The sequence below is a fragment of the Gordionus sp. m RMFG-2023 genome, chromosome 1, assembly GCF_954871325.1.
Source record: "Gordionus sp. m RMFG-2023 chromosome 1, tfGorSpeb1-WG-v2, whole genome shotgun sequence".
Taxonomy (NCBI): domain Eukaryota; kingdom Metazoa; phylum Nematomorpha; class Gordioida; order Chordodea; family Parachordodidae; genus Gordionus; species Gordionus sp. m RMFG-2023.
Genome location: NC_088775.1, coordinates 90,545,969 through 90,565,323, shown reverse-complemented (window position 1 = coordinate 90,565,323; position 19,355 = coordinate 90,545,969). Strand labels below are relative to the sequence as shown.

Here is a 19,355-nt window from a genome sequence, read left to right as displayed (position 1 = left end):
CCTAAAAGATAAATATATAATTCTACATTTTTAATACACTTTTCTAGATATAATTTTCCCAATTCTTTATTTTTCCAAATATAAAAATAAAATCATATGATTAAAAACAAAGTATCTCTTATTCGAAATTCATTGAAGAAAGTCTATAAATGTCAATTACATATCTATTATCTTCAGAGACCTGCAGGCCCGGCCCTAAGCCTGGCCCGGCCAGGACATATTTTAATTTTTATTTTAAATTTTATAACCAAATATTTGAAATGGCCATGACATGATTACGCTATAAAAATCAAAACCTTTGCAGTAGTGTTGTTAAATTACCCAACTTTGAGCATCTCTGTTGTGGCTTAGGGCAAGCTTTTAGCCTAAAAAATTAAATTAAGCCTCTAAGATGAGTCTTCAACTTGAAGATTGATAAGAATATTTTTGGTGTAAAACAAGGCTACGCTGAAAGTTAGGTAGTTTAACAACACACTACTTTGCGGTTCTCTGATTAATATCAAGAAAAATAAAAATTATTATCTATATAATCGATCAATATAATTTATCCATAGATTAGTTTAGTTTTAGGGAATGGGTTTCGCTCTCAAAAAAGACAAATTGGTAGATAAGTGACGATATACAAATTAATTCCTGATAGGAAATTCAAATATTTTTTTTAAAATAATTTTAAAGTTATAATAATTATATATATAAATCTCTTCTAAATTTAAGCAAAAAAAAAATCCTTTTTGATAAAATTATGTTACACAAATTGTTTTACCTAACCCAGAAATGGTTTTGAAGGCGATAACTAAAACGAATCCCAGAGCAACCAATTTTGTATTTAGAGACATTGTTTTAAATTTAAAACTGATTTACACCAATTTTCTCAAAAAAATATTTTTTTAATTTAAATGAATCAAATATTTCAAAATTTTTTGACTATTTTAATAGGGTAAATATTTGGATTTTATAAAAGTAAATAAATCTTACTTTTATTAAAATATAATTAATTAGGCTCAACATCAAACCAGTTTTTGTAAGCTTGATCAGGTTCAAAATATAATTATTTTGTTCGTTCATTATTTTTGGGATGATTAACAAATGTCGTTTATGTTGACATTTTTTTTTGTAAACTTTGGATGACATCTTCCCGTGTTTGTTTGTTATATGCATAAGACCCTACGTCATGGATAAGAAATAAATTGAAAAGGAAAAAGAAAATTCCTTGACCAGGATTTAGATCCCGGAAAGGGCATTAAACTTGTGTTGTTAAACGGCTCGTTTTGAGCCGATTTTAAAAACAGCTGATTCAATATTTCATCCAGAAAAAAATATTACGCAAGCCCGAAGATTTTGCTCATAAAAGGAACAATGCTATAGACATATATTATTGACATCTCCTGGCTTAGGCAATATTTTTCTGGTTAAAATATTGAGATACTACATTAAACCGGGCGAGATTTTAGAAGTAAATCATCTAGACTCTTACCCGTTACAACGTTACGATCGCTATAATGTTTCTTACAAAAATGAGTATATTTATTATTTATTTTAGTAGATTAATAGCAGTGGCGTAGCTAAGAATTTTCCTTAGAGGGGGTCCATACATATAAAAGCATGGGGGGGGGGGGGGGATTTGCCCTCCAGACCCCCTTTAACGAGTCTTCAGCCCTATTGCCCGGTCTTCGGCTAGGACAAATAAAAACCATATCTTCGATAATATATAATAAACATATTTTTTAAATGCATCTGTAATATGTTTTTATAATTTAGTAGATTATTCTCAATGACTTTATATTAATTCTATCCATATCCAGAATAATTTCAATAGTAATATAATATCCTTGCACAAACATCAAAACCAGAAAAATATAAATAATCATGGTATTTATTTGATATAAAGTCACTTTTAAATCTTTTGAACGTATAAAAAAAATTTGCTCTGGGAGGGGTCCAAACCCGAAAACCACCCCCGTAGCTACGCCACTGATTAATAGTCTAATTACAAACATCGTTGTTCTAGCAAAAAAAAATGAGGGTAAGATTAAATTAAGTTTCTTCATCGATTTATATTTTATAGCAGTTTCTCTTAAAATAAGTATTAATTTTTCAATTTTTTTAGAAAAAAAAATAGTAGGGGAGACCGGGGCTAGTCGAACCGACTTTTGCAAAATCTGCTATAACTTGTGTTGTTTCGTTTTAGATATTTTAAAGAAGAATATATAAACCGATAGCTATAACTATTAATCTTTAAAGGTGCCTTTTAAACATTTCGAGAATATAATCATGTTTTTGTTATTGTATTTTTTGTATCAATTTGAATTTTATTGCCCAACAAGCCCCAATAGCGGGGGTAGGCAAACCGCTACAAGGGGTTTCCTTAGACCATTAGTTTTTTTTGGCTATAATGGAATAAAATGCAGTTTTATTAATTAATATATGATACAGAATATTTTTTATTAATTTATTGTTCAAATTGTCAGAGAAGAAAAGAGAAAAGAAGAGAAGAGAAGAGAAGAGAAGAGAAGAGAAGAGAGAAGAGAAGAGAAGAGAAGAGAAGAAGAAGAGAAGAGAAGAGAAGAGAAGAGAAGAAGAAGAGAAGAAGAGAAGAGAAGAGAGAGAAGAGAGAGAGAAGAGAAGAGAAGAGAAGAGAAGAGAAGAGAAGAGAAGAGAAGAGAGAGAGAAGAGAAGAGAAGAGAAGAGAAGAGAAGAGAAGAGAAGAGAAGAGAAGAGAAGAGAAGAGAAGAGAAGAGAAATAAACATCTTGGACATATAAAAATCAGAATCTAAAGGAGATATTATGATTTTTCAGCATAAATCCTAAATACCAATCATACTGTGTTTTTTAAGATTTTGAAAGATTTTTTGCATATAAACTGCCATCCATACCTGATGTGCATGGTTTAACAAGCCTTGCTACCTCTAAATTGACTAATCGTGATTGTAATAATATCTAGATAAAATAAATACTCATATAACTTTCTCATTTTTATAAAACAGGGTTAAAAGTTAAAACTTTGTCATAAAATCTAATTTATATATAAATGATTATAATAACTTAATAAAAAAATTAAAATTCTGTCATGTAAAAAAAATTTTGAATTCTATACATCAAAATTGTATTTCTTTTATATAACATTTTTTTTAATAATTTTTCATTATAAAAGATTTTTTGTCTATAGATTCACACTAATAAAATCTACATTAGGGATAAAACGTCAACCTTCTATAGTCTATTTAATTTTACAATAGAGATTAAGAGGTTCGTCAAGCCCCGGGGTTTATCTAGCCCCAATCTCCCCTATATCAATTTATTTAATTTTTAAATGGCTTATTTGGATATTTTTAAAAAAAAAACATTATTATAAATAAATCTTGTATCTTTTTTTTGTATTTTCAAATGGTATCCTACATAGTCGTAGCCAGAATTCTGCTAAGGACCCTGGGGGGGGGGGGGGAAGAAGCAATATTAAGTTGATTTTCTTTATCACCTATTGCAAGGCTTTTGGGGCTATATTGTATTTATTTTAAAAAAATTATCAAATTTTTCCCTATTTTTTTTTCTTTCAAATAACTGATTTTATTGTGATATATTATATATATAATTTTTTTCGGGGATATTGGTAAGATAAACCATTATAAAAATTTAAAATTGTTGATAGTTAATTTGAGAAAATTAAGAAATATATTTCAAACATGTACATTTAAATTAGGGAACAGATATATCAGGAATCGGTAAACTCTTTAGAAAAAAATGTTCTTTCTTTCTTTCAACAACAAAAAAAAAACAAGAAAAAAAACTTTGTTTTTGTTTTTTCCCTCCAAAAAACAGTTTTTTTTCCTCCAAAAAAGCATTTTTTTTTATCTCTATACTTATCACGATAAATGACATCACCCTTTAATACAAATGTTTAATATGATAATGCTGATCCCAAAATTTATAATCAAACGTTAATATTTATAAATCAACATTGCGTCATTTTGTCATTTTTGGCAATTTAACTTATTTTAAAATGTTAAATGAATTTAATATTAAAAAAAACATATTTAAATAAATATTTAGATAAGATCCAGAATATTAATTTTTTAATTGTAGATCTTTTTCTTTCTTTCTTTCTTTCTTTCTTTCTTTCTTTCTTTCTTTCTTTCTTTCTTTCTTTCTTTCTTTCTTTCTTTCTTTCTTTCTTTCTTTCTTTCTTTCTTTCTTTCTTTCTTTCTTTCTTTCTTTCTTTCTTTCTTTCTTTCTTTCTTTTCTTTTCTTTTCTGTTCTTTTCTTTCTTTTCTTTCTTTCTTTCTCTTTCTTTTCTTTCTCTCTTTCTTTTCTTTCTTTTCTTTCTTTTCTTTCTTTTTCTTTCTTTTCTTTCTTTTCTTTCTTTTCTTTCTTTTCTTTCTTTTCTTTCTTTTCTTTCTTTCTCTTTCTTTTCTTTCTTTTCTTTCTTATAATGAGACCATAATTTTTAAAAACTATATATATTACAAGTTGTTAAAAAAACACATTTCAAAAAACAATAAACCCTTAAGGAAGAGTTGCTTAGAAAATAATATCTGCAGAGTTCCAAGGTAGAATCCCTCATTGTGGTCACCTGTAATTGCTTTGTTAAGAATTAAGTGCTGCTTCTTTTTAGAAACACTCCTAGAATGTTGGGTGACCATGGAATTGAAATCAATGTTGAGGCCGCCATTTTTTCATCTATATTTTTTGGATAACATAAAAAAAAATGTGAGGTTCCGACTTAGCTGCAAAGTCAATACGTCAATGCATCGGCGGAAGGTTATTCGACTAGTCCACGAGGAATATTTTATCAGGACATAAGGCCTTATCGTTTAAAGATCGTTTCTCTCATTTGTATTATGTTGTTAAAATTTAACTTAAATAACCCCCCCCCCCACCATCACCATATTAAATAATTTTTTAGTACGCTTGCGCACTCTAAACCCGTAAAGATCTTCTATTGGAAGTAACACAACATAATCTCCCTCGCATTGATATTATTAGCGATGTTAAACGGCATTTTATTAGGAAAAATATTATGCAAGCCTTAAGATTTTGCTCATAAGTGGAGCAAATGTTTGAACATCTATCAAACGAAATCTCGATACTAGTGTTGTTAAATCACCTTATTTTGACCATCTCAATTGCGGATTAATCAAACTTTTAGCATAAAAAATTGAATTAATCCTCTAAGTTGAGTCTAAAATTGAAGAATGATCGTAATATTTATGGTTAGAAACATGGCCATGCTATTTTATAGTTGACTTAAGTCAGGTAATTTAACAAAACTACTCGATACTTATTAAACAATTATTTTTCTAGCCAAAATATTGGGTTAGGAATTTTTTTTAAAATAGACTCGAATCGAGCCCTTTGACAGCACTACTTACGTCACATATCACGTGATTTTGCACCTATAAAATAATATCAATATTTGGTTAATATAGAATTTCATTTGAATCAATAAACAAACGTTCGTAAGATAAATACTGCAATTTTTAGATTACTTTTAATTGGAACGATTTAAATTGCCAAGGTCATAATTTTTAAAACATTTTTGTATTTGATCTAAATATCTTATTTAAATAAACGTAATATAATAAATATATATATTAATTAAAATCCTTAAATTTAAAATTATTTCTAATTTGACCTATTATTTTTTAAAAAAAAATTTAAATTAAAGCCAATTTTATTTTTAAAAAAATAAAAATGAATACCAATATAATAGCGTTAATAACATTTTTGACTGTTCTGTCAATGTCAACGACTGGGAAAGGTAATCTAATTTTATACATTTCTGATGATCATCAATTATTTAATATTAATTAATTTATGGAAACTTATAAAATATAATTTAAAATAATTATTATCGAATATGAATAGAAAGACGTTTTTATAAATTTAATGATAAAATAAAAAAATTGTGTTTTTTTCCGGTAACTTTCAAACAATTTTTTGAAGCTTGTTTTTTTGAATTTAAAAATCGGATTTTTAACAGAAATGTGTGCCATCATGTTTGGAATACCTTACCCTATGAATTTCAGGCAATTTTTACCATGAACTTAGGAACTTAATATAAAAATTTAAATTGATTTTCCTTAAATATTTTATATATAAATTATAAATGACTCAAAAGTGAACACGGCAAAATTGTCTAAAATTTATAAGAATAGGTATTCAAAACATGATTGAATATATTTCCGGTAAAATCTGAATTTTTTGATTTAAAGCTGTAAAAATTACATTGCAAGTATAAAAAAAACACATTGACGCTAACATATATAATTTTTATATTTCATTTTTAGTCAATTTTTTTTTGGTTTCGAAATCCTATATGAACTTGCAACTCTTGGATTTAATAAAAAAAATTGTTTAGTAAAGAGATAAGCGAAGTACCTTATAAAAACATGGGAAAATAAAATTTAAAATTTACACTTATATAACACGAACAAAACTCAAAAAAAAAATTTAAAACTCACAAAACAAATTTTTATTTAATTTTCTCTCTATATCTTTTATTATATATTCTAATAACATATATATATATTATATATTTGTAGTTAAAGCTCAAAGGTAAAATACGTGTATGTTAATATTATTATAAATATTTACATTCCTTTTACATATATTAATTTTTTTGTATTTCCAAAATTTATATTTAAAATAAAATTAATTTATTTTTGTTAGATTAAATAGATATGATTGGGTTAACGAGGTAAAAAATAAAATTTATATATTAAATACCCTATTTTTATTATAACCCTATTTTTATTATACTTTAAAAAAAAGGATTTAACTGCCCGATTTAAATCGATTTTTAAAAATAGCCCGATTTAAATCGATTTTTAAAAATAGCCCGATTTAAATCGATTTTTAACCGATTATGATTTTAGTCAAAACAATAATTGTGTAAAGATTTTCTATTTGTCAAAACGCGCTAGTGTATGCATTTTAAAATATACTTTTTTTTTAAAAAAATTAATTGTATGTCATATATATATAAATTATTGTATAAATTTGGCTTATAAATTACCCAATTTTAAGGGCTATTTGTTCAATTTATGGTTTATAGCCGACGATTGGAAGTCTTTGTGGGAATGTAATCAGCAAGGGCTCATATGTTTTAGAGGAGATTTGTAATTTAGCCTATAGCAGTTATTTGGGCTATGTTACTTTTTGCCCCAATGGTTTTCCCATCTTACCCCAAATTCGTTGGTAAAGAGTTAAAAGCACGACATTTACTTGCACCTTCAGCGCCAAATACTATAAAAGTTAGTAGGTAGTGTTGTTAGAATGCCTTATATTATTTTGGCTAAAATCTTAACTCGGCCCTTTTTTTAAAAACATTACTAAGCATTAATATAATATGTTTTCATCCTAAAATAAAAATTTTAATTTTATCGCGCAAGAGCTAAAGCGAGCCTTTTTACCTATATAAGGGGAATTGTTCTTTGGGCTTCTCTTAAATCATAATTTATTTATCTAGTTAATTCCAACTGATGCTCATGCCTTCCACGATGTGGATGATGAGAAAATGCTAAAGGTGTGCTTGATAAATCATAAAGGCGATGCGACAAAATCTTGTTACGACCTGTCAGGCTATCAATTCGCTCTTATCCCTGAAGCCGCTACTCGGGTATATTAAAAATAAAATAATTATTCCCAAAAATGCATAAAAATAGTGGTCCGGGTCTAGAATTTCTAAGCACTGAAACGGTATGTATCAATGGTGTGAATGATATTTATATTAATTACGATAAACAAAGGGGGGAAGTTTCGATTCCGAAAGAATATGATTGGCGAATAATTGGGCCAATACATAAATTGCCTTATTTGTGTGTGTCTTTCCTAAATTTTATCATGTAACGAAGTCTGATCTTTTTTTAACTTGCTGTATTAAGACCCTAAGGGGTTCTAGCATAGATAGAAAACTAGATTTTTTGTATTTTTTACTATTAAGGTAACATTAGTTATATAAGCTTGTGCATTATGTAAAAAACTCTTCATTGTCTATATAATATATTTGTTTATTTTAAAATATACATATCATATTATCAACAAGAACATATTAACAATATCGTCGTTTTAGTCCGTGTATCAAAATATAAGGGGGGCCAATAAGAAAAAAAATTCATTATTATATTCATTATCTAAGCAAATATTATTTATAGAGAACTAATACACTAAAGTGTATAATTTTAAAGAACTACTTGCATATTTTTTAATTAAATATTTATTTATATATGTGTGTTCCTATTTGAATATATAACACATTGGTATTAAGTCCAATTTTAAATCTTACAATGAGGGCAACATTTTAATTTGATAAATCTGATTTTAACAAGTATGTAATGTATATAGATAATCCACAGTGCAAACTTCAGGCAAATAAGCCTAGAATCTTTTAACAGCTTTTATATTGATTTTTCATATAAATTTTAAAAAATTAGGTAAAAGTTTATGTCGAATCAGTTTATAGGGTAGATATTCTACACATGCTGGAATGTTAAAGAGATTTCTAAATTTCCCCATAGATTCCTTTATCCTTATAACGACATATATATCATAATTTTATCGTCATAAATTTATAACCAGATGGATATCATGATAATGGATGAAAATATCTACGTCAAGGAATATTACACCGAATTCTACTTGCTCAAATTAGCTAAGGGAATAACTAGGCTAGACAACGAAGATTTTCAAAGCCGAATCAACTCAAGGAATTTCAAGATAAAGAAAAACACTTTTTTAGGCCGCTCCTATAACCCTAGTTAACCAACATTTTTTATTCATTTTTATTTAAAAAGAGTGAGATCCATCAAGTTTCATTGCTGGCATTCAAAGTAGGGTGTGGTTAAAAATGTCCGATTCTGGTCTTACGAGCCAATATTGTGTAAGCCTGGCCAAAGATTTTGGGCATCTTCTTTGCCAATTCTTGAGGCTTACACAATATTATTTTGGCTATCGGGCCGTTTTTAAAAAATTCGACTACAAATAAGGGGCTATACTACTCCCAAAGTATATTGTATTTTTTTTTGAAAAAATATTTTTTTATTATTTGTTTAGAGTTTTAAAAATGTATCTTATATATAGTATTAAATGGCTCAACAACTCAATACTTTATCCAATAAAAAATATTCCGCAACTCCCGAAGATAGATTTTACTCACAGTAGGAACAAAGGTTCTAATACCTATATTATCGAAATCTCGAGGCTTATAGGCAATATTTTTCTGGCTAAAATATTGAGTTGCCCAAAACGAGCCGTTTTACAACACTTCTTATACACGAGTAGAAGTACATAACTAATTTATTCTAGAATCTTATATCGATTATGAAGACGCTTGCGAATTGATGAAATCACCGGACAACTACAACGTCTACAGATCGGGAACTTTGTTCAAGTATAATAAATTTAAAATTTAAAATTTAAAAACGTTATTTTACGTGATCTCAAGCGATGTAGAGTTGGTACGAACTGAAGATGGAATAGGCGAGGGGATACAGTCATTTTCTCGCAGAGAGAATTTAGAGGGAGTCAAGATGGTGTACGATATTTTCCATAAGTTCCACAGAGCAGCGATTGGCGAGATGTTTAGCCAAAAGACGGATTACAAAATAGAAATGAGTCAGGAAGAGGTAATTTTTGCCATCTACCTAGTCATGAAAAAATATATTATTCATAGCTTATTCGTTTTATTATTTAATGTATATTTGTACGAACATTGATCTGTTTATGATATTTATTTTATATTTTATTTAATATATATAGTTGAGAGCTAGCGTGGCTGGGCCTTACAATTCCGTCAAAATATTCGATATTGATAACCCAGAAATGGATGTCAATTTAAACGTCAAAAATGTTCAAGAAGTTTGTAACATTAATTAACTTACTGTAATATACATTTAATATGTGGAAAAAAATAAATATTATATTGCATATATTGCAACATTTATAATAGTTTTTATTCTGTCAGTCATTGAAATGGAGATCCAGTCATGATTCCCATCTGTTAGAATATATATTTTCTTTAGATTTCTCTTAGTAATAGGGCGGATATTAGGTCTAGTTTATCTTTTGTCCAAATTCTATCATTTAGTTGAATCTTAGATTTTAAAATTTCAAAAAAATATTCAGGTTACAGAATACGAAATTTCATATAAATGTAAAATTTTTCTTTGGCGGGGCTTCCTGGTAGTATATATATATATTTTTTAAAACACAATAAACTAGGCAATAATCGTGCAAAAATCAGATGGTTTAACGTTCAACACCAGCCAAATTATTGATGGTACGGTCGTATCGGAATCAAAATTTTATCCCAATCATTTGATCGCGAGCATTGAAACATGGATAAATGAAGGGGTCACCCAAGATATATTCCCGGAAGGCTTCTATATTCGTATTTACAGAGATTACAAGAACTGTGTTCAGGCATAGACGCGAAGATCATCTTCTGAAAATATATTAACCCTAATTTTTATTTAATATGATTTTTAAAAATTGGATAAACAATCAAATTATTTAATTTTAATTTTTTTTATAAACGCAAAATTATTTTTCAATTTTAAAAAGACGGGTCATTTTTTTTTATTTTGCCAAAAATCATGCCCGATAATGGGTTTTTAAAATTATAAATATTATACGTATTACATTATATTCTATTATCTTTACCACAACTTTATATAATGATTTAAATTATTTATATATATGATTGGCTAATAATTAGTGTTAAAAGGGCAATATTATCATATTTTAGATATTGTTTTTTTTTAATATTAGGGCGACTTTTAATAAATATAAGTGCTATAATAGATAATTTAATGTTATTGTATTATCCTTTGTGGGCCAGTCGCAATCTGTGTATAGAGCGATGTCCTTGTCTATAGTGAGCATTTGCTTTTTTTCTGCATTCTTTCTTACATAGAGTAGTGATATCGGGCTGCAATAAATTGTATAAAATGGCTACATAGACCGTTTTACAGTAAACAACATGGAGGCTAATACTTGAGCAGTGAGAGTATTTGGAATGTATAAAATTTAATAGTTCAATGATAATTGGGGTTGCTTTTCGTTGGGTAAATCTTTCTACATAATTTTGCACATATATATGCCAATCAAAATATATCCCACCCACGAGGAAAAAGAAATATTGATTCTTTCAGACTTTTTTTTTAAAAATAAACTAATACCAAAAAATTTCTACAAATGACGGGGATTTTTGAATTGTATTTTTTTTAAATTTTACAATAATATCCCCCCTCCCCCTCCTCCTCTTAACAATCTCCAAATCCGCGCTTTCCTTCCTTCCTTCCTTCCTTCCTTCCTTCCTTCCTTCCTTCCTTCCTTCCTTCCTTCCTTCCTTCTTGCTTCCTTTCTTTCGGCGCCTACGTCACGCCTGCTCATTGTGCACCACTTGTAAGGACACTAAATATATTAACGCCATAATATCCCCCAAGGGGGTTTGTTTTGGAATAAATATAATTGCGCGGTTTAGGCTAGAGATTGGCAAGTTACTATAGATTTTTAATTTTTCGATAGGTAGGTATAATATGTCTTTCCGTATGATAGATGTGGAGAGCTGATTGGAAGAGGCACAATAATCACTTAAAACCACTGATAGAAACCTCATGATCGTTTTATCTATTAATGAGGGGGAGAGGGGAGTGGTTGGAGGTAGTTATAATTTTTTTTTTTATAAAAAACATTTTTAGTGCAAAATTTAAGGGAACATTTTTTAAAAATTTTGATGGAAATAATTTTAAAACCTCTATGTCCCATGGGTTGTTGATGAATTAATATTTTATAGAACTCTATTAGATAACTGAAACAAACATAAAACACGTAAATCAACTAGACTTCAAAAAATCTTTCTTTCTTTCTTTCTTTCTTTCTTTCTTTCTTTCTTTCTTTCTTTCTTTCTTTCATCAAAAAAACAAAAGAAAATATTTCATTCCCTATACTCATCACTTTAATTGACATCGCTCTTTAATATAAATATTTTATTTGATGATATGATAACACATAATTTTAATTTTAATAGATCAATATTCCATGATTTTTTTGGCAATGTAATTTATTTTGAATGTTAATAAATTTAATTTTTAAAAAAAAACATATTTAAATAAAATATTTAGATAAGATCTAAAATTAGAATTTTTGATAATTTTTTTAAATCGTAAATCTAATTTTATTTCTAGTCATGTGAACATAATTTAAAAAAAATATAAAAAATGATTTTTTAAAGAAAAAACTGAACGTGCCACCCTATAAACGAGTTGCTTAGGAAATAATATCTGCAGAGGTCGGAAATAGAATCGCTTGTGGTCACTTGTAATGAGTCTTCTTTTTTTCCAATGGCTTTGATAAGAATTAAGTGCTGCTTCCTTTTTAGACCATTCCTAGGATGTTGGTGACTATGGGATTGAAAACAATGTATAGGTCAGCTTTTTTTGCCCTATTTTTTTTTGAATAGCATAAAAAATGTGATTTGACCAGACGATAAGGAATATATATTATCAGGGCGTAAGGCGTTATAATTTATGAGGATCACTTGTTCGAGAGTAGATGAGATATATACTTCTTTTAAGGGCAGATGAAAGGAGGCTTGTTCGTTGATTTTGGCTGTGTTAGCCGCGATCAACGCCAATTGAAGGCACAAAGGCATCATTATCGTAGACAGTGAGTTATATATATGCGTAGTTGTGTGCCAGTTCATTAAGAGGGTCGGATCGGAATTGGGGACAGCTTCTAACAATTAAAAGTTGAAAGAAACATCCTCATTTTTTTTAAACTCTAAAGGTTTGCGATACACGAGAGGGACAAGCAGTTGTTAAACCATACAAAAATTGGAGAACTGCTGAGGATTTCGGCTAGATGGGATAAAAAAACAGCTGAAAGGAAAAGTTGTGGCTGTAATCTTTTGTAAGCTTGATCAGGTTCAAAATATAATTATTTGTTCGTTCATTATTTTTGGGATGATTAATAAATGTCGTTTATGTTGACATTTTTTTTTGTAAACTTTCGATGACTTCTTCCCATATTTGTTTGTTGTGTGCATAAGCCCCTACGTCATGGATAAGAAATAAATTGAAAAGGAAAAAGGAAATTCCTTGACCAGAATTTAGATCCCGATAAGGGCATCCGGGCGATATTTCAGAAGTAAATCATCTAGACTCTTACACATTACACCATTACGATCGCTCTAATATTTCTTACAAAATTGAGTATTTATTATAAAAAAAATTAGTAGATTAATAGTCTAATTACAAGCATTGTTCTAGCAATAAAAAAATGAGGGTAGTGAAGTCCAAGATTAAATTAAGTTTCTAAATCAATATATATTTTTATAGCAGTTTCTCTTAAAATAAGTATTAATTTTTTAATTTTTTTTAGAAAAAAAAAAGGGGGGAGACCGGGGCTAGTTGAACCGACTTTTGCAAAATCGGCTATAACTTATGATTTTTCAGCATAAATCCTAAATACCGTTTTCTAAGATTTTGAAATATTTTTTGCATATAAACTGCCATCCATACTTGATGTGCATGGTTTAACAAGCCTTGCTACCTCTAAATTGACTAATCGTGATTGTAATAATATCTAGATAAAATAAATACTCATATAACTTTCTCATTATTATAAAAGAGGGTTATTAGTTAAAACTTTGCCATAAAATCTAATTTATATAATAAATGATTATAATAACTTAATAAAAAAATTAAAATTCTGTCAAGTAAAAAAAACTTAGAATTCTATACACCAAAATTGTATTTCGTTTATATAACATTTTTTAATAATTTTTTATTTTATTAAGATTTTTTGCCTATAGATTCATACTAATAAAATCTACATTTAAAACGTCAACCTTCTATAGTCTATTTAATTTTAAAATTGAGACTAAGAGGTTCGCCAAGCCCCGGAGTTTATCTAGCCCCAATCTCCCCTATATTAATTTATTTAATTTTAAATGGCTTATTTGGATATTTTTTAAAAAAACATTATTATAAATAAATTTTGTATCTTTTTTTGTATTTCCAAACGGTATCCTACATAGTCGTAGCCAGAATTCTGCTAAGGACACGGGGAAGGAGAGGGAAGAATCAATATTAAGTTGATTTTCTTTATGACCTATTGCAAGGCTTTTGGCTATATTGCATTTATTTTAAAAAAATTATTAAATTTTTCCTTATTTTTTTTCTTTCAAATAACAGATTTTAATATATTATATATATTTTTTTCGGGGGGAATTGGTAAGATAAACCATTATAAAAAAAAAATTTTAAATTGTTGATCGTTAATTTAAGAAAATTAAGAAATATATTTCAAACATGTACATTTAAATTAGAAAACAGATATATCAGAAATCGGTAAAATCTTTAGAATAAAATATTCTTTCTTTCTTTCAACAAAAAAAAACAGGAAAAAAACTTTGTTTTTGTTTTTTTCCCTCCAAAAAAAACAGTTTTTTTTTTATCTCTATACTTATCACGTTAAATGACATCATTCTTTAGTGCAAATATTTAATATGATAATGATGATCCCAAAATTTATAATCAAACATTAATATTTTATTTATAAATCAACATTGCATCATTTTGTCATTTTTGGCAATTTAAATTATTTTAAAATGTTAAATAAATTTAATTTTAAAAAAAACGTATAAATTGTAGATCTTTTTCTCTCTATCTTTCTTTCTTTCTTTCTTTCTTTCTTTCTTTCTTTCTTTCTTTCTTTCTTTCTTTCTTTCTTTCTTTCTTTCTTTCTTTCTTTCTTTCTTTCTTTCTTTTCTTTCTTTCTTTCTTTCTTTCTTTCTTTCTTTCTTTCTTTCTTTCTTTCTTTCTTTCTTTCTTTCTTTCTTTCTTTCTTTCTTTCTTTCTTTCTTTCTTTCTTTCTTTCTTTCTTTCTTTCTTTCTTTCTTTCTTTCTTTCTTTCTTTCTTTCTTTCTTTCTTTCTTTCTTTCTTTCTTTCTTTTCTTTCTTTCTTTTCTTTCCTTCTTTTCTTTCTTATAATGAAACCATAATTTTTAAAAAATATATATATTACAAGTTGTTAAAAAAAGCACATTTAAAAAAACAATAAACCCTCTAAGGAGGAATTGCTTAGAAAATAAGATCTGCAGAGTTCGAAGATAGAATCCCTCATTGTGGTCACCTCTAATAACTTTGATAAGAATTGAGTTTTGCTCCCTTTTGGAAACATTCTTAGGATGTTGGGTGACTATGTGATTGAAAAAAAAATGTTAGGCCGCCATTTTTTCCCCTATATTTTTTTAGATAGCATTAAAAAAAAATGTAAGGTTCAGACTTAGCTGCAAAGTCAATAAGTCAATGCATCGGCGGAAGGTTATTCGACCAGTTCATAAGGAGTATTTTTATCGGGACATAAAGCCTTATCGTTTAAAAATCGTTTCTCTCATTTGCATAATGTTGTTAAATTTAACTTAAATAACCCCCCTAACACTCCCCCCCCCATCCCACCATATTAAATAATTTTTAGTAAGCATGCGCACTCTAAACCCGTAAAGATCTTCTAATATAAGGCTGCTATCTTATTTTCAATCATCATTTTGATGGGAGTAACCCTCTCCCTCGTATCGATAATATTAGCGATGTTAGACGGCGATTTGGTCACAGGTGGAGCAAATGTTTGAACGTCTATCAACGAAATGTCGATAACCTATCAATCAATTATTTTTCTAGCCAAAATTTTGGGTTAGGTATTTTTTTTATAAAATCGACTCGAATCGAACCGTTTAACGACACTACTTACCTCACATATCACGTGATTTTGCACCTATACTAATAAAGCAATATCAATATTTAGTTAATATAGGATTTTATTCGAAGCAATAAAACAAACGTTCGTAAGATAAATACTGCAATTTTTAGATTACTCTTAATTGGACAGATCTAAATTATCAAGGTCATAATTTTTAAAACATTTTTATTTGATCTAATGTGAATATCTTATTTAAATAAACGTAATATAATAAATATATATGTTAATTATAATCCTTTAATTTAAATTTATTTTACAAATTATTATTTTAAAAAAAAAATTTAAATTAAAGCCAATTTTATTTTTTAAAAAATTAAAAATGAATACCTATATATTGGCGTTAGTGACCTTTTTGACTGTTATGTCAATGTCAACGACTGGGAAAGGTAATCTAATTTTATACATATCTGATTATTATCAATTATTTAATATTAATTAATTTATGGGAAATTTATAAAATATAAATTTAAAATAATTATTATTTGAAATTGAATAAGAAAGACGATTTTACAAAAATTTAATGATAAAATTTAAAAAATTTAAAAAAAAAAAATTCAACGTGTTTTTTTTCCGGTAACTTTCAAAACAATTTTTTTAAACGTGTTTTTTTTAAATTTGAAAATCAGATTTTTAACAGAAATGTGTATCATCAAGTTTGGAATACATTACCCTATGAATTTCAAACAATTTTTTAAAACGCGTTTTTTTTAAATTTGAATATCGGATTTTTAACAGAAATGTGTGTCATCATGTTTGGAATACCTTTACCCTAAGAACTTCAGGCAATTTTCGCCATGATACTTTGGAACCTAATAAAAATTTAAAATTGAATTTTACTTAAATTTTTTAAAATATAAAATATAAATGAATCAAAGGTGAACACGGTAAAATTGTCTACAATTTATAAGAATAGGTATATTCCAGAACATGAAGGAATATATTTCCGTAAAATCTGAATTTTTTGATTTAAAGCTGTAAAAATTACATATTTGCTGTAGAAAAAAAACCCATTATCGCTAACATATATAATTTTTATATTTCATTTTTAGTCAATTTTTTTTTTGGTTTCGAAATCCTAGCTGAATCTCAAACTCTCTGGGATTGAATATAAAAAAAATTGTTTAGTAAAGAGATGAGCGAAATACCTTGTAAAAATATGGGAAAATAAAAGTAAAAATTTAACACTTAAATAATACGAACAAAACTTTAAAAAAAAAAAACTTAAAACTCACAAAACAAATTTTCATATAAAATAAAGATATTCATTATTCAAGAAAGTATATATTTGCAAATTCCTTCCGAATTTTGGTCATTAAATTAAATAATTGCTTACATTTAGCTTTAAAGAAATTAATTAATTAATTAATTATCTCTATTATGGGTATGGGTAGTTACTCAAAACACATCATATATTCTCTTTTATATTATTAAAAAATAAATGACGGAAATGACATCTGTTGAACAAATTATAAGTTGTATTTTCTGTTTTCCATTCCTTCTAGCCCTTTCCAGAACATTCCTAACCCTTTTCCAAGTCTCCCTTACTTATTAATGTTGTTAAACGGCTAACCCAATATCTTAGCCATATATATTACACGAGCCTGGTGATTTTAGCTTATATAGATGGAAGATACGTTTGGGCATCTATTGGAATATTGGATTAGTCGTTTAACAACGCTACCTGAAATTATGACAGAATTTTCTGTATATATTTGTTTTAATTTCTCTCTATATCCTTTATAATATAATTATATTAACACATATATATATATATTTGTAGTTAAAGCTATAAGGTAAAATACGTGTATATTAATATTATTATAAATATTTAACATTCCTTTTATATAATATTAAATTTTTTGTATTTTTTGTATTTTTTGTATTTATTTTTAAAATAAAATTAATTTATTTTTTTTAGAGTAATTAGATTTGATTGGGTTAACGAGGTAAAAAAATTTTTTTTATATATTAAATACCCTTTTTTTATTATACTAAAAAAAAGGATTTAATTGCCCGATTTAAATCGATTTTTAAAAGTAGCCCGATTTAAATCGATTTTTAAAAATAGCCCGATTTAAACTGCCCGATTTTTAAAAATAGTCCGATTTAAATCGATTTTTAAAAATAGCCCGATTTAAATCAATTTTTAAAAATAGCCCGATTTAAATCGATTTTTAAAAATAGCCCGATTTAAATCGATTTTTTAAAATAGCCCGATTTAAATCGATTTTTAAAAACCGCCCGACTATGATTTTAGTCGAAACAATATTTGTGTAAAGATTTTCTATTTGTCAAAACGCGAGAGTGTATGCATTTTAAAATATACTTTTTTTCAAAAAAAATTAATTATAAGTCATATATATAAATTATTGTATAAATTTGGCTTATTTAAGGGCTATCTGTTCAATTTATGGTTGGTTTTCGACCGACGAAAGGAAGTCTTTGTGGGAATGTAATCAGCAAAGGCTCATATGTTTTATAGGAGATTTGTAAATTAACCTATTGCAGTTATTTTGCTATGTTACATTTTGCCCCAATGGTTTTCCCATCCTACCCCAAATTCGTTGATAAATAGTTAAAAGCACGACATTTACTCACACCTATGCGCCAATACTATATTAGTAAGTAGTTTTGACTATAATCTTAACTCGGGCCTTTTTTTAAAAAATATTACTAAGCTAAGATACTTGATTTTATTTTATATAGCTTAATGATTGAGGCTATCCAATAATATGTTTCATCCTAACAAGCAAGAGCAAAAGAGCGCTGGCTACATTAAATTTCATAATTTATTTATCTAGTTTACTCCAACTGATCCTCAAGCCTTCCATGATTTGGATAGGGAAATGCTAAAGGTTTGCTTGATAAATCATAAATGCGATGCGACAAAATCTTGTTACGACCTGTCAGGGTATCAATTCGCTCTTATACCTGAAGCCATTACTCGAGTATATTATTTTACAATACAAAATGTGCATAAAAATTATGATCCGGGTCTAGAATTTCTAAGCGTGGTACTGTACCAATGGTGTGATTGATAATTAAATAAATTAATTGGGCCAATACAAGTGTAAATTGCCTAATTTGTGTGTGCCTTTCCTAAATTTTATGATGTAACGACGTCTGATCCTTTTTTTTAACTTGCTGTTTTGGGACCCTAAGGGGTTCTAACATAGATAGAAAACCAAATTTTTTGAATTTTTTTACGATTAAGGTAAAATTAGTTATATAAGGTTTGCATTATGTAAAAAAAACTCTTCATTGTCTATATAAGTTTAAAATATATATACATTATGTTATCTACAAGAACTTATTAATATTATCGTCGTTTTAGTCCCTGTATTGAAATATAAAAGGGGGGGGGGGGGGGTCAATAAAAAATTATTCACATTATATTCATTATCTAAAGAAGAAAAAAATATATTATTAATAGGGAATAATTGATAATATGATCTAAAGTGTGTAATAATTTTAAAGAACTTATATATATATGTCTGTCGTATATCTCCAAGTTTAAATCATTCATTGAGGGCAAAATTTTAATTTGATAAATCTGATTTTACCAAGTATGTAATGTATATAGAATCCACAGTGC

General features: G+C 27.5%; 1 protein-coding gene across 1 annotated transcript; it reads left to right on the top strand.

Moving 5' to 3' along the window:
• The first annotated feature begins 6,545 nt into the window (after positions 1-6,545).
• Positions 6,546-10,424, top strand: LOC135922287 (uncharacterized). The gene is made up of 7 exons (XM_065456692.1): positions 6,546-6,553; positions 7,467-7,616; positions 8,576-8,753; positions 9,302-9,386; positions 9,441-9,621; positions 9,755-9,853; positions 10,217-10,424. The coding sequence occupies exons 2-7, from the start codon at positions 7,515-7,517 to the stop codon at positions 10,421-10,423; spliced, it is 852 nt and encodes a 283-aa protein (XP_065312764.1). The 5' UTR covers positions 6,546-6,553; positions 7,467-7,514; the 3' UTR covers position 10,424.
• Positions 10,425-19,355: the final 8,931 nt, after the last annotated feature.

Excerpts from the sequence above, each read along its gene's own strand:
- LOC135922287 (XM_065456692.1), top strand. The coding sequence starts at position 7,515 with ATGCTAAAGGTGTGCTTGATAAATCATAAAGGCGATGCGACAAAATCT. Across the intron at positions 7,617-8,575 it reads TCCCTGAAGCCGCTACTCGG|ATGGATATCATGATAATGGA; the intron begins GTATATTAAAAA and ends ATTTATAACCAG. Across the intron at positions 8,754-9,301 it reads AGGCCGCTCCTATAACCCTA|AATCTTATATCGATTATGAA; the intron begins GTTAACCAACAT and ends AATTTATTCTAG.